General features: G+C 42.4%; 1 protein-coding gene across 1 annotated transcript in view; it reads right to left on the bottom strand.

The window, feature by feature from the left end:
• Positions 1 to 507: 507 nt before the first annotated feature.
• The window catches only part of CUNHXorf58 (chromosome unknown CXorf58 homolog), a 29,845-nt gene continuing 3,844 nt past the window's right edge, over positions 508 to 26,508 (bottom strand). The window contains exons 3-8 of the mRNA XM_032286133.1: positions 24,743 to 24,837; positions 24,215 to 24,326; positions 14,293 to 14,424; positions 4,656 to 4,885; positions 1,307 to 1,463; positions 508 to 768 (exon numbers count right to left, since the gene is read on the bottom strand). Coding sequence (XP_032142024.1) covers positions 709 to 768; positions 1,307 to 1,463; positions 4,656 to 4,885; positions 14,293 to 14,424; positions 24,215 to 24,326; positions 24,743 to 24,837 — 786 coding nt within the window. The 3' untranslated portion in view covers positions 508 to 708. The remainder of the gene's footprint in view (positions 769 to 1,306; positions 1,464 to 4,655; positions 4,886 to 14,292; positions 14,425 to 24,214; positions 24,327 to 24,742; positions 24,838 to 26,508) is intronic.

Genomic DNA, 26,508 nt, shown 5'->3' with positions numbered 1-26,508 from the left:
ATTTAAATGAAGGAAAATCTAAATCGGATAAAAGTCTCAGGGACTAATTTACTCATAATTTCTTGAACAAAACTATACTGCTAGTTAAAGGGCAAGCAATAGAAATAATTTGTTTAGATTAAAATTCTGTCAGTAGAAGAATGTGTTCCTACGGCAATACAAAAAGGCTTAAAATATGTCACACATTTAGTTAAGAGAGCATACTCAGCCAAGCGTAGTGACTCACAGCTATAATCCCAGCACTTTGGGGAGGCCGAGGCAGGCTGAATCACCTGAGGTTGGGGGTTCGACACCAGCCTGACTAACATGGAGAAACCCCATCTCTACTAAAAATACAAAATTAGCCAGGTGTGGTGATGCATGCCTATAATCTCAGCTACTTAGGAGGCTGAGGAAGGAGAATCACTTGAACTCAGGAGGCAGAGGTTGCAGTGAGTGGAGGTTGTGCCACTGTCGTCCAGCCTCAGCAACAATAGCGAAACTCTGAAGAGGATACTCAGGACTTGCTTCTATGTTATTTTCCTTTATTACTCATATGCATCATTTATAGACAGACAAGCAGATTGTTAAACAACTTGGATATTCTGTCAATTAGCTGTGCATTATGATGGAGAATTACCAGCTGCCAAATTTTGATACCAGAAAAATGAGTCCTTTTTTTCTTTTTTCAGTTGACTTTCTGATGTAGATTCCTTAGTTTTCACTATGTCAAAAGCTGGAGTGGAGATGAAAATTATCCTTTGCACCTGAGGTGTCCATTTTCGGTTCCTAGGCAGAATTATCAATAAAAGTGGGAACTGTTATAGATTTGGTTTTTTACTACTTTGTATTTTAATATTTGACTATATTTATCCTCATCCCAAAATATTTACAGTGCTTTTTTTTAAAATTACAAAGTAATATATGAATACATGTCCACTGTAAATTCCTATGATGTAAAAGTATACTGAGGCAGACTTTACATCGTATAGCTCTTGGTAAGTTTAGATAGAAATGACTTCCATTTTGAGAAAAGCACCATCAGAGATGTGCTGAATCAGCAGTGTCAACACAGACAATAATTTTTTTTTGCCGACTCATGCTGATATGGAGCCAAAACAGCTGGTTTTTATCAGGATTGCTACCAATATTAAGAATATCTTTGAAATGTTACCAAGATGAAATTAGCTTCACATTATCCATGATAAAATGTGTCAAATGTGTTTCAGCCTTGAACTTTAGGAAAATTCCACTTACGTAAGTACAGCTACTTACAGACAGTTTGAATATTGTCCAAAATAATGAATTCAGTACAAGTTAAACTTACGGTTGCCTCAGAAGAATTTTTTTCTTTAGCCAAATAAGCTTTTCTCATTTTTTCAACTTTCTTTAGAGCTTGCTTGGATCGACGACCCAGATATTTAACTTGATTTTGCTGTTTATAGGGCCGATATGGAGGTCGGGTAGTTAAAGGTGGTAGAGACCTAGAAAATGTTTGTGTTAAAAACAAAAAAATCACACAATAAAATTTAAACACAAAGCAAGTTTCAAATTTTATTAAAGATTTCTCTAGAAAATATAGACCTTAGCAACATTGGAGCAGCATTGCATGTAAGCTTTTAGGTTAAAGTTACCATTTCTGCTTGAGTTTACATAGCATAGATCTTTATCTGGCACTTATGAAGGTGTACAGGTGATGATATTGACAGCAATGATGATAAAAATTATAAAACCTGATATCAGTTTAAAATTAGCTTCCTAGAAAATACTGTGTAGTAGCCATTTGAATCTTATTTTTTTACACCATATACTAACACAAAAAAGTATTACATTTCGGCTGGGCGTGGTGGCTCATGCCTGTAAGTCTATCACTTAGAGACGCTGAGGCAGGCGGATCACCTGAGGTCAGCAGTTCGAAACCAGCTTGGTCAACATAGTGAAGCCCTGTCTCTACTAAAAAAAATACAAAAATTAGCCAGGTGTGGTGGCAGGCACCTGTAATCCCAGCTACTTGGGAGGCTGAGGCAGGTGAATTGCTTGAACCCGGAGGTGGAGGTTGCAGTGAACCGAGACCACACCACTGCACTCCAGCCTGGGCAACAGAGCGAGACTCTGCCTCAAAAAAAAAAAAATTACATTTCATAATGGTTGGAAAAACAAGCTGTTTTTATCAGTGCTGGGATCAGATGCTATGCCCATAATCCCCTTGTCCTTAACATTATAAGGCACATAGACTCAACTTTCAACTGCCAGCATCGGCATCACTCAGCCTGAAAGCTTTCTTTGAAAAGCAAAGCCCTGACTTGGAGGTAATGACAAGGAAAAAAATAAATAAAAGATAAATAAAAAAGAAAAGCACAGCCCATGTGCAGGGGAGGTCAAAAGTGCCGGAGAATGAATGTCTCCCTTCCTAAGCAACCCTTAACCAATGACTGATGGGTGTTGATGTATCAATACTGTAATTCCCTTCCCCTCTGTGGGATAATTCTGAGTTGCATGTTCTACATTGGCTCTGACATTCCCAGGGGGGATTAAGCTCCAGTTACCCGCAGTGGTAACTTGCTTGCTAACACACACTGTTTTGGCTGCCTTCCACTTTTCTACCCTCTCCCTTCAGTGGTTCCTGGGATCACCTCCCAAATAAACTACTTACACTCAAATCTCTGTTCAGGGTTTGCTTCTAGGAGATGCTAAGCTACAACTGCATTTAAAGATGCGTTTTTGTTTTTGTTTTTTTTTTTGAGTCGGAGTGTCACTCTTGTTGCCCAGGCTGGAGTGCAATGGCGCGATCTCAACTTACCGCAACCTCTGCCTCCCAGGTTCAAGCGATTCTCCTACCTCAGCCTCCTGAGTAGATGGTATTACAGGCATATGCCACCACACCTGGCTAATGTTTTGTATTTTTAATAGAGACGGGGTTTCTGCATGTTGGCCAGGCTGGTCTCGAACTGGTGACCTCAGGTGATCCACCTGCCTCTATCTCCTAAAGAGCTGGGATTACAGGCGTGAACCATCACATCCAGCCTCATGGATGCTTTTATGAAAGTATGTTTTCCTCTTCAATTGATTAAGAATTTGGCTACTTATTTGGCTCTTAAATGATTTATTCTTGGATGCTCAGTAGGATAAATCCAAATAGCAGGGAGACCACTGTTATAAATGGTGGCAGAGAAAATTACATCATTTATTTGACCTTGGTGGTAATAGGGTTAAATTCTATATTCGGTGCTCATATGGATGAGTTAGAGAAAATCTATTTCATGATGACAGACTGTGCCCTAAACCAGGCCATCTGTCTGGCAAATGTATAGCCTTGATCATAAAATATATGGGTTAAATTATGTTATTGGGTCAGAATCACTCATCTCTACTCCTGAGAAAAACCCCGGCATGTTTGCTTGACAGTGGGTCATCAGTATCTTCTTCATGTACAAAGGGAGTATTTTTCATTTCAATTATAAGAGTGTGAAAATAGATTACCAGTGGGTCTTACATATTATTATCTCTTTCTTTTTTTAAGAAAGCAGCTCAATTTGTAAATAAGATAGGCTAAGAGAGGCTTAGTAATGGAAAGAGAAAAGGAATATAATTGGAGCGGTTATATTCTGTCCATGTTGTTTCAGATCATAATACATCTATTTTGCCACAACATGCATTTCTACAACTGCCTCACGTGCTATTGGTAAAAAGGGGAATGACGTCACTCTAATTTATATGCAATTTATCCTAGGCAAAGGGAGCCAGAGTAGCAAGAATAGAATCATAACCTTCAGCAGAAAAGGAAAAAGCCCTCAGCTCTGTGCTGCAGGGGCGAGGGGAGCCCTTTTGGCTTTATTCATGAGAACAAAAATGAGTACCTGTATCAAATGCTGTCTTCCCAGAGAGGCACACCCCACCCCCAACTCACCCTCACTGCCCTCCACCCTACTCCTTCCCCACCCCCACTCTGGTCTTGGAAGGCTCCTGGTTCTTGGCAGATTGAACCATCTCTCATGTCCACTTAAAAGGCAACCACGCTGGCCCAGGGTCCCACTTCTACGTGCACTGTCCCCATGCCCACTACCTGCTCTAATGAAAGAGTTGCCAGTATCTCCACTCTGTGGTGGTTGTTTGTACATTTTCTGTGGCAGCCTTCAGCTACACTGAGCTGCCTATCTGGTGGTATAAGTTATCTCCCCAAGTACCAATTGTTCTTTTTGTTAGTGCCCTGTTTACAAAGTTGCCTAAGTTTTTTTTTTTTTTTTTTTTTTTTTTTGAGACGGAGTTTCGCTCTTGTTACCCAGGCTGGAGTGCAATGGCGCGATCTCGGCTCACCGCAACCTCCGCCTCCTGGGTTCAGGCAATTCTCCTGCCTCAGCCTCCTGAGTAGCTGGGACTACAGGCACGCGCCACCATGCCCAGCTAATTTTTTGTAGTTTTAGTAGAGAAGGGGTTTCACCATGTTGACCAGGACGGTCTCGATCTCTTGACCTCGTGATCCACCCGCTTCAGCCTCCCAAAGTGCTGGGATTACAGGCTTGAGCCACCGCGCCCGGCCCGTTGCCTAAGTTTTGAGCAATCTGCTCCAACCCTATTTTTTCCATATATCCTATTATCTTTAGTGAGCTATCGGGCAGAATGTGAACAGTTTCGGATATGCCCCTAGTATTGTAACCCCAATGAAGAATCTGTTTTACCTAATTTCAGAAACAATCTGTAGCTGATGCTTATGCATCTCTTCCGTTACTGGTCTCCGTGACAGAAACTTCATTTTGTTTTGTAGACGGGTTGAGATTACTCCAGACTCTGAATAATGAACTATGTCATATATTAGCGTTGACCTGGGAATGTTCTCAAGGTTTAATTTTCGCCAGCTGTTATTTCTGCCACCAGAAGACGCTGGGGCTTCATCCAGAAAACTGCGATACTGTATGGAAAAAACAATTAAGAATGATTAGTTGGCTAGGTGGGGTGGCTCACACCTGTAATCCCAGAACTTTGGTGGGCTGAGGTGGGTGGATCACCTGAGGTCAGGAGTTCAAGACCAGCCTGGCCAACATGGTGAATCTCCATTTCTACTAAAAATGCAAAAATTAGCAGGGCGTGGTGGTACATGCCTGTAGTCCCACCTACTCGGGAGGCTGAGGCAGGAGAATGGCTTGAACCTGGGAGGCGGAGGTTGCAGTGAGCCAAGATAGGACCATTGCACTCCAGCCTGAGTGACAAAGTGACTCCATCCCAATAAAATGAAAAATAGGAAAGAAAAGAAAAACAATTAAGAATGATTAGTTGGCCCGGTGTGTAATCCCTGCACTTTGGGAGGCTGAGGCAGGTGGTCTCCCAACTTGAGGTTGGGAGTTCAAGACCAGCCTGGCCAACATGGTGAAACCCCGTTTCTACTAAAAATACAAAAATTAGCCAGGCGTGGTGGTGCATGCTTATAGTCTCAGCTACTCAGGAGACTGACACAGGAGGATCACTTGAGCCCGGGAGGCAGAGGTTGCAGTGAGCCAAAATTGCACCACTGCATTCCGGCCAGGGCAAGAAAGTAAGACCCTGTCTCAAAAAAAAAAAAAAAATTGATTGGTTGTGGGTGCTCTAAAATGGTTTTAGACACATTTCCCATGGTTCCACTCAAATGTCACTTCATCCAAAAGGATTTTTTGATTCCATCTCTGAACTTTATCGGCATCACTCTTCTATGACTCTTATTACTGACTACTCCATGTTTTTGTTATCTGTGTATGACTTAGCTCCCTTATTGGAAAGCAGGAGCTATGCTACACAGTATCATGCACATAGTATCACACTCACTAAATATTTATTTAATGCATCTACATTTTTATGGCAAATATAACTCAGATGTTAGGCCTAAAAATTAATGATAATAGCTATGTGTTCTGCATATATGGTAGAGCTTGTTCATGATGTACTTGGGTTGAGAGGACTTTTTCTTATTTTTTTTGAAACAGGGTCTCGTTCTGTCACCCAGACTGGAGTGCAGTGACATGATCATGGCTAGCAGCCTCAACCTCCCCGGCTCCAGTGATCCTCCTGAGTAGCTGGGACTACAGGTACACACAACCATGTCTGGCTAATATATATATATATTTTTTTTTTTTGAGATGGAGTTTCGCTCTTGTTGCCCAGGCTGGAGTGCAGTGGCATGATCTCAGCTCACTGCAACCTCTGCCTCCTATGTTCAAGCGATTCTCCTGCCTCAGCCTCTAGAGTAACTGGGATTACAGGTGCCCACCACACCTGGTTAATTTTTTATATTTTTAGTAGAGATGGGGTTTCATCATGTTGGCCAGGCTGGTCTCGAACTCCTGACCTCAGGTGATCCACCTGCCTTGGCCTCCCAAAATGCTGGGATTACAGGCGTGAGCCACTATGCCTGGCCAATTTTTAAATTTTTTGTAGAGATGGGGTCTCACTATATTGTCCAGGTTGTTGAGAGGACTTTTGCCCCAAACTTTTTAGCAATGTGAGTTCATTTCTCGTGTGAAGTGGAGAATTTCACTATTTTCATTTGGAGTATTTGCAGAAATCTCACTTTTCGGCTGGGTGTTGTGGCTCACACCTGTAATCCCAGCACTTTGGGAGGCCAAGGCAGGCAAAGAACAAGCTCAGAAGTTCGAGACCAGCCTGATCAACACGGTAAAAGCCTGTCTCTACTAAAATACAAAAATCAGCTGGGTGTGGTGGCACACACCTGTAATACCAGCTACTCAGGAGGCAGAGGCAGGAGAATCACTCGAACCTGGGAGGTGGAGGTTGTAGTGAGCTGAGATTGCAACACTGCACTCCAGCCTGGGTGACAGAGTGAGACTCCAGAAAGAAAGAAAGAGAAAAAGAGAGAGAGAGAGAGAGAGAGAGAGAGAGAGAGAGAGAGAGAGAGACAGAGAGAAAGAGAGAGAGAGAGAGAGAGAGCTTTTTTTCCAATTTAAAATGATATCAAATTAGGAATTAAAAATACAAATATATATCATCAATTTAACATTCTAATTGTGCATTTAAGAGCCAGGGATGGGGCAGGAGGAGCTATAGTGCTAGGAAACAGAATAACAAGAAGGCCTTTAGGGTATATTAGACAGTCACACTTATGCTTTCAAGCACACATACACACAGATGCACATACACATATACTCTCAACATATACACACCCTCACACTCACACACATACAGAGGAGGCAATCCTACCTTTGCACCATTTCATCTTTTTTTCTCTTTTCTGGAGAACATGGTCTCGCCATGTTGCCCAGGCAGATCTCAAACTCTTGGGCTAAAGTGATCCTCTGGCCTCTGCCTCCCCAAGTGTTGGGATTACAGACATGAGCCACTGCACCTGGCCTTTTCAAACCTTTTTTTTTTGAGATGGAGTCTTGCTTTATCATCCAGGTTGGAGTGTAGTGGCATGATTTCAGCTTACTGCAACCTCCACCTCCTGAATTCAAGCAATTCTCCTGCCTCAGCCTCCCAAGTAGCTGGGACTACAGGCATGCGCCACCACGCCTGACTAATTTCTGCAGTTTTAATAGAGACAGGGTTTCACCACATTGGTCAGGCTGGTCTCAAACTCCTGACCTCAGGTGATCCACCCACCTCGGCCTCCCAAAGTGTTGGGATTACAGGCGTGAACCACCACACCTGGTCTCCTGTTGCTAGCTCTTCAGCTCAAAGATCACAATATAAATGACAGATATTCATTATGATTAGTGACAAATCAGGTCATACCTTCCAAAGTCAATCAGTGACTGGTCATTGTGAATCTGTTATTCATTTCACACACAGACAGCAAAATATATAATTGTGTTGCCTTTTTGTTTCCCAATGATAAATCCATGTGACATTTTACAAAAATGGAAAATCAGAAGAGGGAATTGGCCATCAAAGAAACAAAAAGTGGTAACACTTGAAGTGAAATTGGAATCAATCGTAATAGGGTTCTAGAAGAGATAGGTGACTATGGGAATGCTGACACTGCCATCGTTCAAGACATTGCAGATCTACAGCTAGAGGAACTTGGTGAGGATGAACTTATCAACATAAATGAGGAAAGTGGCTGTGATAAAAGGATGACGCTTTCCCAGTGGAAGTCATGCTGGCCAAAAAAAACTTCATACTGAAGAAACTCTGAGATATTTTGCAACATTTAAAGCGCAAAGAATAAAATGTTGGCAGCTGATCCAAATTTTAAAAGGAATATGACAATACACCAAGACATAGAAAAGACACCTGTAAGTTATATGAGAAGAACAAGAAGGCAAACACTGTTTAAACTACTCTTGATAAGTTGTTTTTTTCAAGCTTTATTAGGGTTCACATATCATACAATCAACAATTTAAAGTGTACAATTCAATGATTTCAGTCTATTCACAATTGGTAAGATTTTTTATGAAGAAACAAAACACTTTATGTTTCTAGTGTTTCAAATTATAGTATACTAAAAGTCTACTAAATATGTTGGGTTTTTTTCTTTCATTTTCCTATGTATTTATAACAGACAGCAAGAAAGTGTGTGTGTGTGTGTGTGTGTGTGTGTGTGTGTGTGTGTGTGTGTGTGTGTGTGTGTTTTGAGATGGAGTCTCACTCTTTTGCCCAGGCTGAAGTGCAGGGGTGCAGTCTCAGCTCACTGCAGTCTCTGCCTCCCAGGTTCAAGCAGTTCCCCTGCCTCAGCCTAGCAAGAGAGTTTTTAATGTTTTGACAAAAAAAAGCTCATTTAAAAAATTTTTTTTTAAATCTTTTTATTATTACTATTTGTGTGTGTGTGTGAGACGGAGTCTCACTCTGTAGCCCAGGCTGGAGTGCAGTGGCATGATCTCAGTTCACTGCAACCTCTGCTTCCCGGGTCCCGGTTCCAGCAATTCTCCTGCCTCAGCCCCCCGAGTAGCTGGAATTACAGGCACATGCCACCATGCCCAGCTAATTTTTGCATTTTTAGTAGAGACTGGGTTTCACCATATTGGCCAGGCCAACATGAGGTCTTGAACTCCTGACCTCAGGTGATCCACCCGCCTCAGCCTCCCAAAGTGCTAGGATTATAGGTATAAGCCACCATGCCTGGCTGCTTGTTTTTTTTTTTTCTTAGAGATGGGGTCTCACTATGTTGCCCAGGCTAGTCTCAAACTCCTGGGCTTCAGTGATCCTCTTGCCTCAGCCTCCCGACTAGCTGGGACTACAGACAAAAATTTTGAAAAGTCACAGGACAATCACAATTTTACCCATGGATTATTAAGTTTGTTTGCATGGTTTCAATTTGCCAGTCATTTTTATGGTCCTGCATTACCTTGCAAAGTAAGACTGTATATTTTTTTTCCTGAGTGCAGTAGTAAAATGGGTAAATATCACAGACCTGTCAACCATCTGCTCTGCCACTTATCAGATCTGTGACCTCAGGCAAGTTTTTCTGAGGCTTGTTGAACTTCATTTTTCTCATTTGTAAAAAAGGTCACATAATTTACAAACTTGAAGATTAAAGAAGATAACACACATGTAAAGAGTTAAAAGCAGTGCCACACCCGTATCAGGACTCAACAAATGTCAACAATGATCTTATCTCTCTCTTCCATTATGTCTATCTGGGGACTCCTCTCTATGACACTAATCTTCGACATGTTCACAATCTGAAAGTATGTGATCTTTGTCCTTAGCAAAGATAGTTGGTATCCCTGGCTTGATTTTTTTCCTAGTTCACTTCCCTAAACTCACAGGCTAAGACTCTAACAGAAAGAAAATCTCATTGGGAGTCTCTAAGGCACTGCATTAATTTCATGTTTCACACTGAAGCAACCGAGTGAATAGTTAAGGCTATATAAAGACATACCTCAGAGATACTGCAGTTCCAGATGCAGACCATGGAAATAAAGTGAATATCACAAACAGAGTCATGCTAATTTTTTGGTTTCCCAGTGCATATAAAAGAGTTATGTTTGGCTGGGTGTGGTGGCTCACGTCTGTAATCTCAGCACTTTGGGAGGCCAAGGAAGGTGGATCACGAGGTCAGGAGTTTGAGTCCAGCCTGATCGACATGGTGAAAACCCATCTCTACTAAAAATACAAAAAAAAAAAAAAAAAATTAGCTGGGTGTGATGGTGCGCTCCTGTAATCCCAGCTACTCAGGAGGCTGAGGCAGGAGAATTGCTTGAACCCGGGAGGGGGAGGTTGTGGTGAGCCGGGATTGCGCAAGTGCACTACAGCCTGGGCGACAGAGCAAGACTCTGTTTAAAAAAAAAAGTTATATTTACATTATATTGTAGTTTAAGTGTGCAACAGCATTATTTCCAAAAAATGTACATACTTTTTAATTTAAAAATACTTTGTTGTGGCTGGGCACAATGGCTCATGCCTGTAATGCCAGAACTTATGGAGGCAGAGGTGACAGATTGCATGTGCCCAGAAGTTCGAGACCAGTCAGGGAAACATAGCAAGACCCCATCTCCACAAAACGATAAAAAAATTCTTTATTGCTAAAAAACGCTAATGATCATCTGAGGGTTCAGTGAGTCCTATTCTTTTTGCTGGTGGAGGGTCTTGCCTTGATGTGGATAGCTGCTGACTGATCAGGGTAGTGGTTGCTGAAGGCTGGGGTGCCTGTGGCATTTTTTTTTTTTTTATAAAGATGGGGTTTTACCATGATGGCCAGGCTGGTCATGAACTCCTGACCTCAGGTGATCCACCCACCTTGGCCTCCCAAAGTGCTAGGATTATAGGCGTGAGCCACTGCACCCGGCCTGGCATTTTTTTTTTGAGACAGGGTCTCACTCTGTCACCCAGGCTGGAGTGCAGTGGTGCAATCACGGCTCAAGCAATCTCCTCACCTCAGCTTCCTGAGTAGCTGGGATCATAGGCATACTACCACACCTGTCTAATTTTTGGGGGGTAATTTTTGTAGAGACAGGGTCTCCCTATATATCCCAGGCTGGTCTCAAACTCTGGCTTCAAGAGATCCTCCCATCTCAGCCTCCCAAAGTACTGGGATTACAGCCATGAGCCACCATGCCCATCTCATGAATGCTCTCAAAAGCATCTAGAATGGTGAATCCTTTCTAGATTTTTAAAATTTACTTTACCCACATCCATCAGAGGAATCATTCTCTATGGCAGCTATGGCCTTATGAAATGTATTTCTTAAATAATAAGACTTGAAAGTTGAAAGTACTCCTTGATCCATGGGCTGCAGAATGGATGCTGTATTAGCAGGCATGAAAATACTCATCTCTTTGCACAGTTCCATCAGAGCTCTTGGGTGACCAGGTGCCTTGTCAATGAGCTGTAATATTTTGAAAGGGATCTTTTTTTTTTTTTTGTCTTGTCTGAGCAGTAGGTCTCAACAGGGGCTTAAAATGTTCAGTAAACCATGCTGTAAATATATGTGCTGTTGTCCAGGCTGCATTATTCCATTTATAGAGCACAGGCTATATAATTACTCTATACAGAGTAGATATAGCATACTTTTTTTTTCTTTTTTTGAGACAGAGTCTTTCTCTGTCACCCAGGCTGGAGTGCAGTGGTACAATCTCAGCCCACTGCAACCTCTGCCTCCTGGGCTCCAGTGATTCTCCAGCCTCAGCCTCCCCAGTAGCTGGGACTATAGGCATGTGCCACCACATCCAGACAATTTTTGTATTATTAATTGAGATGGGGTTTCACCATATTGGCCAGGCTGGTTTTGAGCTCTTGACCTCAAATGATCCACCAATCTTGGGTTCCCAAAGTGCTGGGATTACAGGCGTGAGCCACCACACCCAGACAGATGTAGCATAATTCTTAAGGGCCCTAAAATTTTCAGTAAATGAGCACTGGCTTTAAGTTAAAGTTACCAGCTGCATTAGCCCCTAACAAGAGAGTCAGCCTGTCCTTTGAAGCCAGGCATTGACTTCTCCTCTCTAGCTGTGAAAGCCCTAGAGGGCATCTTCTAACAGTATAAGGCTATTTTGTCCACATTGAAAATCTGTTGTTTAGTGCAGCCACCTTCACCAATTACCTTAGCTAGATCTTCTGGATAACTTGCTGCAGCTTCTGCATCAGCACTTGCTGCTTCACCTTGCACTTTTATGTTATGAAGATGGCTTCTTTCCTTAAACTTCACGAACCAACCTCTGCCAGCTTCACCTTTATCAGTGATTGGTTTGGGGGAGCATGTGATCCAATTCTGACCAATGGGACCTAAGGGGAAGTCTCTTGGAGGTTTCTGGGAAAGAATTTCCTTCTTGAGATAAAGAAAGATGCTAGGAGTCCCCTCTTCCTGCCTTTGAATGGAACTGAGGATGTGACAGTCATCGTTTCCATGTGAAGGAAGCCAAGAGGACTGAAGAGAAGCTGGCCCAGAACCTGATGTCACTAGGCTGTGAATTAGCTAGCCCAAGAACTGCCTATCCCCAGACTTCTTTCAAGGGACAATAAATGGCCTTTATTGTTTAAACCTCTTGTAGATGGAAATATGCTGTTACTTGTAGAGAAAGCATCCAAACAGTAAGAGAACCCTGCCCCACTAGGTCAAATCCCCATCATATACTTTTTTTTAAGCACCATGTATTTTTGAATTTTTGATTTTTTGTTGATATAAACTTCACATAATAGAAACTTTAAATCATTTTAAAGTATATAACTCAGCTGGGCATGGTGGCTCACGCCTGTAATCCCAGCACTTTGGGAAGCCAAGCTAGGCAGATTGCCTGAGGTTAGGAGTTCAAGACCAGCCTGGCCAACATAGTGAAATCCCATCTCTACTAAAAATACAAAAAAATTAGCTGGGCATGGTGGCAGGCACCTGTAATCCTAGCACTTTGGGAGGCTGAGACAGGTGGATTGCATGAGGTTGGGAGTTTGAGACCAGCCTAGCCAACATAATAAAACCCTGTCTCTACTAAAAATACTAAAAAATTGGCTGGACATGGTGGCAGGCACCTGTAATCCTAGCACTTTGGGAGGCTGAGACGGGTGGATTACCTGAGGTTAGGAGTTTGAGACCAGCCTAGCCAACATAATGAAACCCCGTCTCTACTAAAAATACTAAAAAATTAGCTGGGCATGGTGGCGGCCATCTGTAATCCCAGCTACTCGGGAGGCGGGGCAGGAGAATCGCTTGAACCCGGGAGGCAGAGGTTGCAGTGAGCTGAGATCATGCCATTGCACTTCAGCCTGGGTGACAAGAGTGAAACTCTGTCTCAAAAAAGTCTACAACTTAATGATTTTTTGTATATTCACAATGTTGTGCAACTATCACCACTACCTATGAATATTTCTGAATATTTCCATCACCCCAAAAGAACCCCCAAACTCCTTAGCTATCACCCTCCCTACATACAAAAAACCATATATCACATGACTTCCTTTATATGAAATATCCATATTAGGCAAATCCATAGAGACAGAATGTAGACTGGTGGTTTACAGGGCTGGAATGATGCAGGAATGGAAAGTGACTGCTTACTGGATGTAGGGTTTCCTTTCGGCGTAATGAAAAGGTTCTGGAACTAGATGGTGGTGATGCTTGCACAACCCTGTGAATGTACTTAGTGCCCCTGAATTATATACTTTAAAATGATAAATTTTATGATGAGAACACATGGACTCATAGAGGGAAACAACACACACTGGGGCTTACCAGAGGGTGGAGGGTGAGAGGAAGGAGAGGATCAGGAAAAGTAACTAATGAGTACTAGGCCCAATACCTGGGTGACAAAATAATCTGAACAACAAACCCCCAAGACACAAGTTTACCTGTATACAATAACAAACATATACATGTACCCCTGAACTTAAAAGTTAAATTTTAAAAGATTTTATAAAGTTCTAGTGCTTGGGTATCTAAAAATAAGTTTCATTCTATAGAATATAATTGAAAGGGCTGGGCATGGTGGCTCACACCTGTAAACCCAGCACTTTGAGAGGCCAAAGCGGGTGGATCATGAGGTCAGGAGTTCGAGACCAGTCTGGCCAATACAGTGAAACCCCGTCTCTACTAAAAATTCAAAAAATTAGCCAGGTGTGGTGGTGTGTACTTGTAATCCCAGCTACTCTGGAGGCTGAGGCAGGAGAATCACTTGAACCCAGGAGGCGGAGGTTGCAGAGAGCCGAGATTACACCACTGCACTCCAGCCTGGGCGACAGTGCAAGACTCTATCTCAAAAAAAAAAAAAAAAAAAAAAAGAAAATAATTGAAAGATATAAAATAGTAAATTTTATATTGTGTGTATTTTACCATAATAAATTTATATTGTGTGTATTTTACCATAATAAAAAAGTGTGATTCTTTCTTCTTGGACGACAGAGTTAGGAAGACTTGCTTGGTTTGTTTGTTTTTCAACATCTAAACCTAAATTCCTTACTTGCATATAATCTTGCATGGTGACAACATCCCTTATATCAGTTATTTTGGAGTTCCAGAAAATACGTTTATCTTCCATAGTTATACGGTGAAATTTCTTTTCCTCCATTAGTTTGCAAGCATCAACCGCTGCCTGTAAAGAGAACAGGAAATAGACTTTAAAAATAGTAGCATAACAGCATTAATTATCAGCACACCCTTTACATATTTCTTCTGACAAATACATCAACTATTGTTCCTTTCTTCTAGCAGCTTGCTATTCAATAGAAAGCCTGCATTTGCAAATAAATTATATTGGGATTCTAAACCACTTAAAATTGTTTCCATAGCCTTATCTACATTGTTTTATTGTTGTTGATGTTTGTTTTTTTGAGACGGAGTCTCGCTCTGTTGCCCAGGCTGGAGTGCAGTGGCATGATCTTGGCTCACTGCAACCTCCGCCTCCCGGGTTCAATCAATTCTCCTGCCTCAGCCTCTCAAGTAGCTGGGATTACAGGCGCCCACCACGATGCCTGGCTAATTTTTGTATTTTTAGTAGGGATAGGGTTTCATCATGCTGGCCAGGCTGGTCTCAAACTCCTGACCTTGTGATCTGCCTGCCTCAGCCTCCTAAAGTGTTGGGATTATGGGCATGAGCCACAGTAAAAAAGGTATTTGTTTATTTAGTTTTTTTTTTTTGTTTGTTTGTTTGTTTGTTTTTGAGATAGAGTCTCCCTCTATTGCCCAGGCTGGAGTGCAAGTGGTGCGATCATGGCTCATTGCAACCTCTGCCTCCCAGGTTCAAGCAATTCTCCTGCCTCAGCCTCCCGAGTAGCTGGGACTACAGGCACGTGCCACCACGCCTGGCTTTTTTTTTTTTTTTTTTTGTATTTTTAGTAGAATTTTTAGTAGAGACAGGGTTTCACCATTTTGGCCAAGCTGTTCCTGAAATGACCCCAAGTGATCTGTCCACCTTGGCCTTCCAAAAATGGTATTTATTGACAGGTCCTCCCTACACTGCCCCACTCAGCCACCACCACCAATCTCTCCAAGACCCAGTTTCCTTATGTGTGCAGTGCCTCAGCTGTGTGACTCATCTGTGTCTGGCCCATTCTGGTCCATCAGCCAAAGAAAAACACACCTGGAAGCATAGGGCAAGCTCTCTGCCCGTCTGTGAAAGGGGTTTGAAAAATGTGGCCAGGCGTGGTGGCTCACGCCTGTAATCCTAGCAGTTTGGGAGGCTGAGGTGTGTGGACTACAAGGTCAGGAATTCGAGACCAGCCTGGCCAACATGGTGAAACCCCGTCTCAACTACAAATAAAAAAATTAGCTGGGCATGGTGCCAGGTGCCTGTAGTCCCAGCTACTCAGAAGGCTGAGGCAGGAAAATCACTTGAGCCTGGGAGGCGGAGGTTGCAGTGAGCCAAGATCCAGCCACTGCACTCCAGCCTGGGTGACAAAGTGAGGCTCTGTCTCAAAAAAAAAAACAGAAAAATGTTTGCTGTCCAGGGGCCAAGATATTCTTTCTCAGACATCCACAGCATATGACCATATTCAAGAAAGTCCTTCTCCATAGGAAGCAATGGGAAAGCAGAGCCTAGAGTCTGGAGAAAAGCAAGGGCAAAAACTGGGCAAAGATTCAAGGATACCAGCCAATCAGGGTAGGATTCAAGAGGCAGTTTCTGTTCTTAGTGGGTGATTGAAAGGGCCAAAGGGGGCTATCTCTAAATCTGACACTCACCCTCATACTCAGCATCCCTGTGGCCAGAGGCCCCCACAGCTCTGTGGCTATCTGCTGGGCTAGGTCCACACTTGGGCTTGTAAAGCTACACTAGTATCTCAAGACACTTCCCCATTCCTACTGGAAACTGTCATTCATGGAGGAGGTAATAACTGGTATCCCTGCATTGGAACAGTTTCTTGGTTTGGAACAGTTTCTTGGTTTGGAACAGTTCAATTATATACAGGCTCTGAATCAACAAAACCACCATAACTGCATGGTTGTTTTAACCTCAAAATGTACATAGTACAGTGGAAACACAGAGAAGTGTGCAAGTCTTTCCAACTTCCAGCTTCCTCATAGAGAAAATGGGAATAATGTGTCCCTTACCAGAATTATTTCAGGGCCATCTAAGAGAATATGTATTTAACATAGTTCCTAACTCTCAGGAGTGGTTAAGAACTTAGACTTTGGGGGCAGACTGACTAGGCTTGATCTCGGTTCCTTCACTTTCTAGGTGTGAAACCTTAGGCAAGTTTCTTTTTTTTTTTTTTTGGACAGAGTCTCACTCTGTCGCCCAGGCTGGAGTACAGTAGTGCAATCTCGGCTCACTGCAACCTCCACCTCCTGGGTTCAAGTGAGCCTCCTGCCTCAGCCTCCCAAGTAGCTGGGATTACAGGCATGTGCCATCACAGTTGGCTAAGTTTTGCATTTTTAGCAGGGACAGTGTTTCACCATGTTGGTCAGGCTGGTCTTGAACTCCTGACCTCAAGTGATCCACCTGCCTCGGCCTCCCAAAGTGTTAGGATTACAGATGTGAGCCACAGCACTCAGCCCTTAGTCTTTTTTAAAATGAGGATAATAACAGAAAATACATTGTAGTGTTTATGAGGATTAAATGTAGTAATGTGCATAAATTGTTTAAGTTTGTATTTATTTATTTGTGATAGAGTCTCACTCTGTCACCCAGGCTGGAGTGCAGTGGCATGATCTTGGCTCACTGCAACCTTTGTCTTCTGGTTTCAAGCAATTCTCCTGCCTCAGCCTCCCGAGTAGCTGGGATTACAGGCGCCCACCACCATGCCCGGCTAATTTTTGTATTTTTAGTAGAGATGGGGTTTCACCATGTTGACCAGGTTGGTCTCGAACTCCTGACCTTGTGATCTGCCTGCCTTGGCCTCCCAAAGTTCTGGGATTACAGGCGTGATCCACTGCACCCGGCGTAAGCTCATATTTGATAGAAAGTACTCAGCAGGCTCAGCACTTTGGGAGGCTGAAGTGGGCAGATTGCTTGAGGCCAGGAGTTTGAGACCAGCCTGGCCAACATAGCAAAACCCTGTCTCTACTAAAAAAAAATACAAAAATTAGCCAGGCGTGGTGGCACATATTTGTAATCCCAGTTACTCAGCTGGCTGAGGCATCAGAATTGCTTGAGCCTGGGAGGGGGAAGCTGAAGTGAGCCGACAGTGCGCCACTGCACTCTAGCCTGGGCAACAGAGTAAGACCTTGCCTCAAAAAGAAAAAAAAACAAACCAAAACCCAAAAACAAAGAGCAACAGAGTTAAGCTTAGAGTGAGGAAAATTTCACATTTATCAGTTTTCTTTTTTTTTTTTTTTTTGAGACGGAGTTTTGCTCTTGTTGCCCAGGCTGGAGTGCAATGGCGCGATCTCGGCTCACTGCAACCTCCGCCTCCTGGGTTCAGGCAGTTCTCCTGCCTCAGCCTCCTAGCTGGGATTACAGGCACGCGCCACCATGCCCAGCTAATGTTTTGTATTTTTAATAGAAACGGGGTTTCACCATGCTGACCAGTATGGTCTCGATCTCTTGACCTCGTGATCCACCCGCCTCGGCCTCCCACAGTGCTGGGATTACAGGCTTGAGCCACCGTGCCCGGCATTTATCAGTTTTCTATCAACCACAAATCCAAGTGTTACCAGAGTTTGTTTTGCAGCTGAACTAAAAGGAAAAAGGAAGCTTAAACTGTTCTCTTCAAGGTGGGTATGTTCTGACCATTTAAAATGCATTATGATGTTTAGTGAAAAATTCAAGGTCAATAGTATGACCACATGTTTATAATAAGAACAAAATTTAAAAATCTCTGTGTGTATATTTTCATGGGAAACATGAAGGATACACAGCAAACCATTAACAATGACTACCCCAGGAGAGTGAAAGATGTAGCACAGAAAAGAAAGGCACGGAGGCATATTTGTCTATCTGTGGGCTAATTTAAACAAAAATTTAAGTTATTATACAGCATTACTATGAGTTTTAATGCATAAGCAGTGATTTCCAATCACTGCCTCTAAGCCTCTCATTTGCTCAAGCCTGGGTACAGCACAGGGGCTGGCAGGAGTGGACCCAGAAGGATTTCAGTTCTTGAAAAAGCCTCATTAAGGCTGGGCGCGGTGGCTCATGCCTGTAATCCCAGCACATTGGGAGGCCGAGGCAGGAGAATCAGGAGGTCAGGTATTCGAGACCAGCCTGGCCAACATGGTGAAACCCCGTCTCTACTAAAAATAGAAAAAATTAGCTGGGTGTGGTGATGGGTGCCTGTAGTCTCAGCTACTCGGGACGCTGAGGCAGGAGAATTGCTTGAACCCGGGAGGCGGAGGTTGCAGTGAGCCGAGATCACTCCATTGCACTCCAGCCCGGGTGACAGTGCGAGACCACGTCTCAAAAAAAAAAAAAAAAAAAAAAAACCTCATTATATAATCTCAGGAAAGAAACAATTGATGATATTTTATAGGGGTAACTACAAGCTTATTCTATAGATAAATGTGGCATAAATTTATTATTCAAATGTAGGATAAACATGTATTTCCACATTTGAAGTCAATCTATTTAAATATTAATGTTTTGAAACACCACGTTCCATAATGAAAACATGTAGCTCATTTGATATATTTTTTTTTTTTTTTTTTTTTGAGACAGAGTTTTGCTCTTGTTGCCCAGGCTGGAGTGTAATGGGGCAATCTCAGCTCAGTGCAACCTTTGCCTCCTAGGTTCAAGTGATTCTCTTGCCTCAGCCTCCCAAGTAGCTGGGATTACAGGCATCCACCACCACACTTGGCTAATTTTGTATTTTTAGTAGAGATGGGGTTTCACCATGTTGGCCAGGCTGGTCTTGAACTCCTGACCTCAGGTGATCCACCGACCTTGGCCTCCCAAAGTGCTGGGACTACAGGCATGAGTCACCATGCCCGGATTCATTTGCTATATTTCTGAAATAAAGTTCAATTTTCTCTGATATTGCCTGAGAACATGGAGAAAAGCAATCCCTTTTCCTTTTCTAAAACTCGTCAGAATCAATGCCACACATGCAGGATCTGATCAGAAACGGCCAGGCTGTGTGGTCACCTCTCCTGCGTACATGCTAGAGCTTATGATTTAAGTATTTGTGTACAACATTTCCAGAAGGGGGATCTTGCTGGAGTTACAGGAAAATAACCTTTGATGTGTGGTTTATAAATGGCTAAATATGAGAATGTCCATCTTTTTTAAAACTTAAGTCCCATAGAAGGGTCCAAGGAGTAAAACCTCTACCGTAGAGCATTGCTATTAAAAGGGTGGTCTATATCACAAGCCTGTCCAGATTCGCCACCCGCTGGTTGGAGAGCCCTTGGACTTTGAGTGAACATAAGTGGTAGCCAGGCAATGGTTACTGTGGGCCTCAAGAAAGACTCAGTGCTGTGCCTGCTTCAGGTGCAGTCCTAGTGTGGTGGTGGGCACAAGGGTGACTGTTTTACCCCTTCCCCAGCTCTAGGCTGTTCAGTACAGGAAGAAAGAGAGATTCCATTTATTGGGGAAAAAGTAAGGAAAGAGAACAAGAGTCTCTGCCCAGTAATCCAGGGAATTCTTCCAGATTTTAGCCAAGAACAACAAGGCAGTACCTGTCCAAGTATGCAACAGCCACAGCCTTACTGGGCTTGGGGTGCCCCCTAATGCAGATATGGTTGCAGTGACCAAAGATTTAGATAATGACACCCGGGTTCCCTTTGAATACCTGAAAAACCTTTTCATGAAGGATGGGTTACAAACAAGCCCAGACTGTAAAGACTATAATAAATACTACAGTACCTAACTCTTTGATGTTCAAACACTGGCAAACATCCATACGCATCAAGACCATTTGGGAAAACACGACCTCGCCAAAAAAACGAAATAAGGCACCAGTGACCAATCCTAGAGAGAAGGAGGCACGTAATCTTTCAGTTAGATATTTCAAAATAGCTGTTTTTGTGTTCATGTTCTGATTTAAAAAAAAAAAAAAAAACCAAAATAGCTGTTTTGAGAAAGCTGAACAAAATTCGAGATAACACAGAGAAGGAATTCAGAATCCTATTGGATAAATTTAACAAAGAGACTGAAATAATTAAAAATAATTAAGCAGACAGGGCTCAGTGGCTCACGCCTGTAATCCCAGCACTTCGGGAGGCCGAGGAGGGTGGATCACCTGAGGTTGGGAGTTCGAGACCAGCCTGACCAACATGAAGAAACCCTGTCTCTACGAAAAATACAAAAAAATGGCCGGGCGCGGTGGCTCACGCCTGTAATCCCAGCACTTTGGGAGGCCGAGGCAGGTGGATCACGAGGTCAAGAGATCGAGACCATCCTGGCCAACATGGTGAAACCCCGTCTCTACTAAAAAAATACAAAAGGCCGGGCGCGGTGGCTCAAGCCTGTAATCCCAGCACTTTGGGAGGCCGAGGCGGGTGGATCACGAGGTCAAGAGATCAAGACCATCCTGGTCAACATGGTGAAACCCCGTCTCTACTAAAAATACAAAAAATTAGCTGGGCATGGTGGTACGTGCCTGTAATCCCAGCTACTCAGGAGGCTGAGGCAGGAGAATTGCCTGAACCCAGGAGGCGGAGGTTGCAGTGAGCCGAGATCGCGCCATTGCACTCCAGCCTGGGTAACAAGAGCAAAACTCCGTCTCAAAAGAAAAAAAAAAAAAAAAAAAATTAGCTGGGTGTGGTGGTGCATGCCTATAATCCCAGCTACTCTGGAGGCTGAGGCAGGAGAATCACTTGAACCCAGGAGACGGAGGAATGGTGAGCCAAAATTGTACCATTGCACTCTAGCCTGGGCAACAAGAGCAGAAAACTTCGTCTCAAAAAAATAATAAGCAGAAATTCTGGAGCTGAAAAATGCAACTGACATACTGAAAAATGCATCAGAGTCTCCTAACAAAGGAACTGATCATGCAGAAGAATTAGTGAGCTAGAAGACAGGCTATATGAAAATACACAATCAGAGCAGACAAAAGAAAAAAACATAAAAAAGAATGACACATGCCTACAAGATCTAGAAAATAGCCTCAAAATGGCGAATCTAAGAATTATTGGCCCTAAAAGGCCAGGCGCAGTGGCTCACACCTGTAATCCCAGCACTTTGGGAGGCCGAGGTGGGCGGATCACAAGGTCATGGGTTTGATACCAGCCTGACCAACATGGTGAAACCTGATCTCTACTAAAAATACAAAAATTAGCCAGGCGTGGTGGCATGTGCCTGTAATCCCAGATACTCAGGAGGCTGAGGCAGGAGAATTGTTTGAACCCGAGAGACGGAGGTTGCAGTGAGCAGAGAATGCACCACTGCACTCCAGCCTGGGTGACAGAGCGAGACTCCATCTCAAAAAAAAAAAAAAAAAAGAATTATTCGTCCTAAAAAGGTGGTAGAGAGATAGATCAGGATAGAAAGTTTATTCAAAGGGATAATAGCAGAGAACTTCCCAAATTTAGAGAAAGATATCAATATTCAAGTAAAGAAGGTTATAGAATACCAAGCAGATTTAACCCAAAGACTACCTTAAGGCATTTACTAATCAAACTCCCAAAGGTCAAGGATAAAGAAAGAATCCTAAAATCAACAAGAGAAAAGAAACAACATTCAAAGGAGTTCCAATATATCTGGGAGCAGACTTCTCAGTGGAAACCTTACAGGCTGAGAGAGTGACGTAACATATTTTAAGTGCTGAAGGAAAAATAAAAACTTTTATCCTAGAATAGTATATGCAGTGAAAATATCCTTCAAACATAAGGAGAAATAAAGGCTTTCTCAGACAAAAGCTGAGGGATTTTGTCAATAACAGACTTGTCCTACAAGAAATGCTAAAGGGAATTTTCAATCTGAAAGAAAAGGGCATTAATAAACAGTAAGAAATCATCTGAAAGTACAAAATTCACTGGTAATAGTATACAGAAAAACAGAGTATTATAACATTGAATTGTGATGTATAAACTACTCATATCTTGAATACAAAGACTAGAAGATGAACCAATCAAAAATAATAACCGCAACAACTTTTCGAGACAAAGACAGTACAGTAAAATATTAATACAAACAACAAAAAGTTAAAAAGTGGGGAGATTAAGTTAAAGTGCAGAGTTTTTGTTTGGTTTCTCTTGTTTGTTAGTTATTTGTTTGTTGATGCAATCAGTGTTAATTTGTCATCAGCTTAAAATAACGGGTTATAATTGTTTGCAAGCCTCATGGTAACCTCAAATCCAAAACATACAACAGATACATAAAAAATAAAAAGCAAGAAATTAAAACATTCCACCAGAGAAAATCACCTTCACTAAAAGGAAGGTAGGCAGGAAGGAACAAAGGAAGAGAAGACCACAAAACAACCAGACAACAAATAAGACAATGGCAAAAGTCCGTACTTACCAGTAATAACATTGATGTAAATGGACTAAACTCTCCAATCAAAAGATATAGAGTAGCTGAATGAATTAATTTTTTTTAAATGTGGTTTATGGACCAGCAGCAGGGGCACCATTTTAACAAGATTCCCAGGTGATTCCTATACTGCAGACACAATTTGTGGTGAATATTCATGAAACTTAAAAGTATGATGACAGGGCCAGGCATGGTGGCTCATGCCTGTAATCCTAGCACTTTGGGAGGCTGAGGCGGGTGTATCACCTGAGGTCAGGAGTTTGAGACCAGCCTGACCAACATGGTAAAACCCCATCTCTACTTAAAATACAAAAACTTGTCGTGTGTGGTGGCACATGCCTGTAATCCCAGTTACTCGGGAGGCTGAGGCAGGAGAATCACTTGAACCCGGGAGGCAGGGGTTGCAGTGAGCCAAGATTGTGCCATAGCACTCTAGCCTGGGCAACAAAAGTGAAATTCCATCTCAAAAAAAAAAAATATGATAAGAATTCATGTGAAAAAAGACAAATATTTTAAAAGTTCATTTTCTTTTTTTCTTTTTTTTTTTGAGACGGAGTTTTGCTCTTGTTACCCAGGCTGGAGTGCAATGGCGCGATCTCGGCTCACCGCAACCTGCGCCTCCTGGGTTCAGGCAATTCTCCTGCCTCAGCCTCCTGAGTAGCTGGGATTACAGGCACGTGCCACCATGCCCAGCTAATTTTTTGTATTTTTAGTAGAGACAGGGTTTCACCGTGTTGACCAGGATGGTCTCGATCTCTTGACCTCGTGATCCACCCGCCTCGGCCTCCCAAAGTGCTGGGATTACAGGCGTGAGCCACCGCGCCCGGCCGAAAGTTCATTTTCAATAGCACAGTCCAGCACATTTTTTTCTAAATGTGCTACCAGAATAAAAAAAAATTAAATTCCATTAAAACAAATAAAATGGCATTAAATTAAACGTTCTTCATAGTTTAAGAGCCCTGACCAATTTTAGTCTATTTTTTTGTTTTTGAAACAGAGTCTCACTCTGATGCCTAGGCTGGAGTGCAGTGGCAGAATCTTGGCTCACTGTAGCCTCCACATTCCGGGTTCAAGCGATTCTCCTGCTTCAGCCTCACGAGTAGCTGGGATTACAGACACGTGCCACTATGCCTGGCTAATTTTTGTATCTTTAGTAGAGATAGGGTTTCACCATGTTGGCCAGGCTGGTTTCAAACTCCTGACCTCAGGTTATCTGCCTACCTCGGCCTCCCAAAATGCCGGGATTATAGGCGTGAGCCACCGCGCCTGGCCTAGTCTATTATTAAGAAATGAAAATTTTAATACAAAAAAACTTATGGATATTTTCTAGAGCCTTAAATAAGTAATTCACTCCAAATTTTCTTTAGCTAATAAGTGGAGACACTTTGAAACATGGTGCTTAAAAAAAACACTACCTGCCTGGTGGGCTGTTTAATGGTGAAATAACTTATTCTGTATAATTTGAATACAATTCAGACACTACACAGATGTTAAGAAGCTAAATTAACATAAAATGTACGTCATGAAACGTCACCTCATTTGACGGCCTGAATACATTTTTTCCGCTGAAGTACTTGCATCCATGGCCTTCAGTATGAAGAAAAATTTTAAACACGATGAAAGGTGGAAATGTTTCACCTCTAAATCTGAAATAAAGATAAGAAATTAGGTATTTGGCATCAGGTTTTGGGCTCGGCTACTTTTCCCCCTTGTACTTAAGAAAGTTTATATAGTTTCTTGCATACAAGGTAAAGGCTATGCCGGAGCATATAAAGAACTGGTAATGAAATGATCACATAGCATGTGAGACCCACACTTTGGCGTGCTCAGAACTATTCTCATACCTGTGGAAGACTGGATACACAATGAGAGATGATGAGAGTTACTCACATAGCAACTTTTAGCCAGAGTCATGCCTCAGTGTCTTTACATAACAAATGTAAATAACACATTTACTTTGTCATTATATTCTGAGAAGTTATGAGGATTAACAAAATACATTTCTAAGATTTCCTCATATTAACTAAGTACTTCTTGAAATAAATCAGCATAGACACATTACCTAAATCTAATTTTACACTTCATGGTAGGATCTTTAAGAAGTTTAGCCTCTAAGGGGGTCACTTTCTTCAGTATCTCATGTGTCACAAAGAATTCCTGAAATAGAGGACAGTGATGTAAAAGGAGAGCAGTATCCTGCCCAGACACAATGTACAGACTGTAAGAGAGGCAACATGGTAAAGCGAACAGTACACTGGACTTGGAGTTCTGAAGGGGTGGGTTTTTGTTTTGGCACCTCCGCTTACCATCTGTGTAGCTTTGAGCTAGTTACTTCATCATTTTGGCCTCCAAGTTGGGGTATCTGTCCCTTTTAGAGATCAAAGGCACTATTCTTTCCCTATGACGGCACTTTTCACAATATATTATAATTAATTATCAACTTGTCTGTGCCTCCTACTAGACTGTAAGCTTCATTAAGGCAGGGATGGTGGCTTTTCTCTTTACCACTATATTCCTAGCACCTAATACAGTGCCTGGAACACAGCAGATGCTTTATTTGTTGAATGAATCACTGTACGATGAGGATTATAATAGTAATAAGTTACTAGCTTTTAAGCACCTTTTGTATACTGTATACTATGTTGGGTGCCTTATATACATTAGCTCATTTAATCCTTACACCAGCAACATTATGAGAATTTTTTTTTTTTTTTTGAGATGGAGTTTCACTCTCATTGCCCAGGCTGGAGTGCAATAGCACAATCTTGGCTCACTGCAACCCCCGCCTCCAGGGTTCAGGTGATTCTCCTGCCTCAGCCTCCTGAGTAGCTGGGATTACAGCATGCGCCACCACGCCTGGCTAATTTTGTATTTTTAGTAGAGATGGGGTTTCTTCATGTTGGTCAGGCTGGTCTTGAACTCCCGACCTCAGGTGATCCGCTCACCTAGGCCTCCCAAAGTGCTGGGATTATAGGCATAAGCTACCATACCCAGCTCATTATTATCACTCCTATTTTACAGATGAGAAGGCTGAGGCTCAGGAATTTTTTGCAATGTATAAAAAGGGATACAGGTAGTAAACTGGGAAGCCAAGATTCATTGATTTCTGTTTGACTCTAAAGCCCCAAATCTTTTCCCCAACCAACCCCTTTATACCTATGATACTCACATCAAAATGTACACTAAAGGGCTTTTAGGCCAGGTGCTGTGGCTTATACCTATAATCCCAGCACTTTGGGAGGCCGGAGGCCGAGGCAGGAGGATCACTTGAGGTCAAGAGAACAAGACCAACCTGGCCAACATGGTGAAACCCCGTCTCTACTAAAAATACAAAAATTTGCCGGGTGTGATGGCGGGCACCTGTACTCCCAGCTACTCGGGAGGCTGAGGCAGGAGAATTGCTTGAACTGGGAGGCAGAGGTTGCAGTGAGCTGAGACTGCACCATTGTACTCCAGCTTGGGCAACAGGATGAGACACTGTCTCAAATAAATAAATAAATAAATAAACAAACAAATAAATAAAGGGCTTTTAAAAGGACAAAACATTATTAAGGTATTAAAGCATTATTATAACAGATAAAAATTAACTTTCTTCTGTTACAAAAGAGTCTAAAAATACTATACAACCAGCATTATAATAATTAAATACAAGTTCCATATTCAAAGACAATAGATAATATGGACCTGAAATGTCAGGAGTTTACCTGGGTGGGTTTTCTCTGAAGTGTTCTGCTTTTTTTTTCTGTTTCTTCTTTTTTTTTTTTTTTTTTTTTGAGACAGAGTCTTGCTCTATCACCCAGGCTGGAGTGCACTGGCGTGATCTTGGCT

Source organism: Sapajus apella, unplaced genomic scaffold (genome assembly GCF_009761245.1).
Source record: "Sapajus apella isolate SASKATOON/1434 unplaced genomic scaffold, GSC_monkey_1.0 scaffold17, whole genome shotgun sequence".
Lineage (NCBI taxonomy): Eukaryota > Metazoa > Chordata > Mammalia > Primates > Cebidae > Sapajus > Sapajus apella.
The sequence above is the reverse complement of the archived record's forward strand: the minus strand, read 5'-3'. Positions and strand labels throughout refer to the sequence as shown.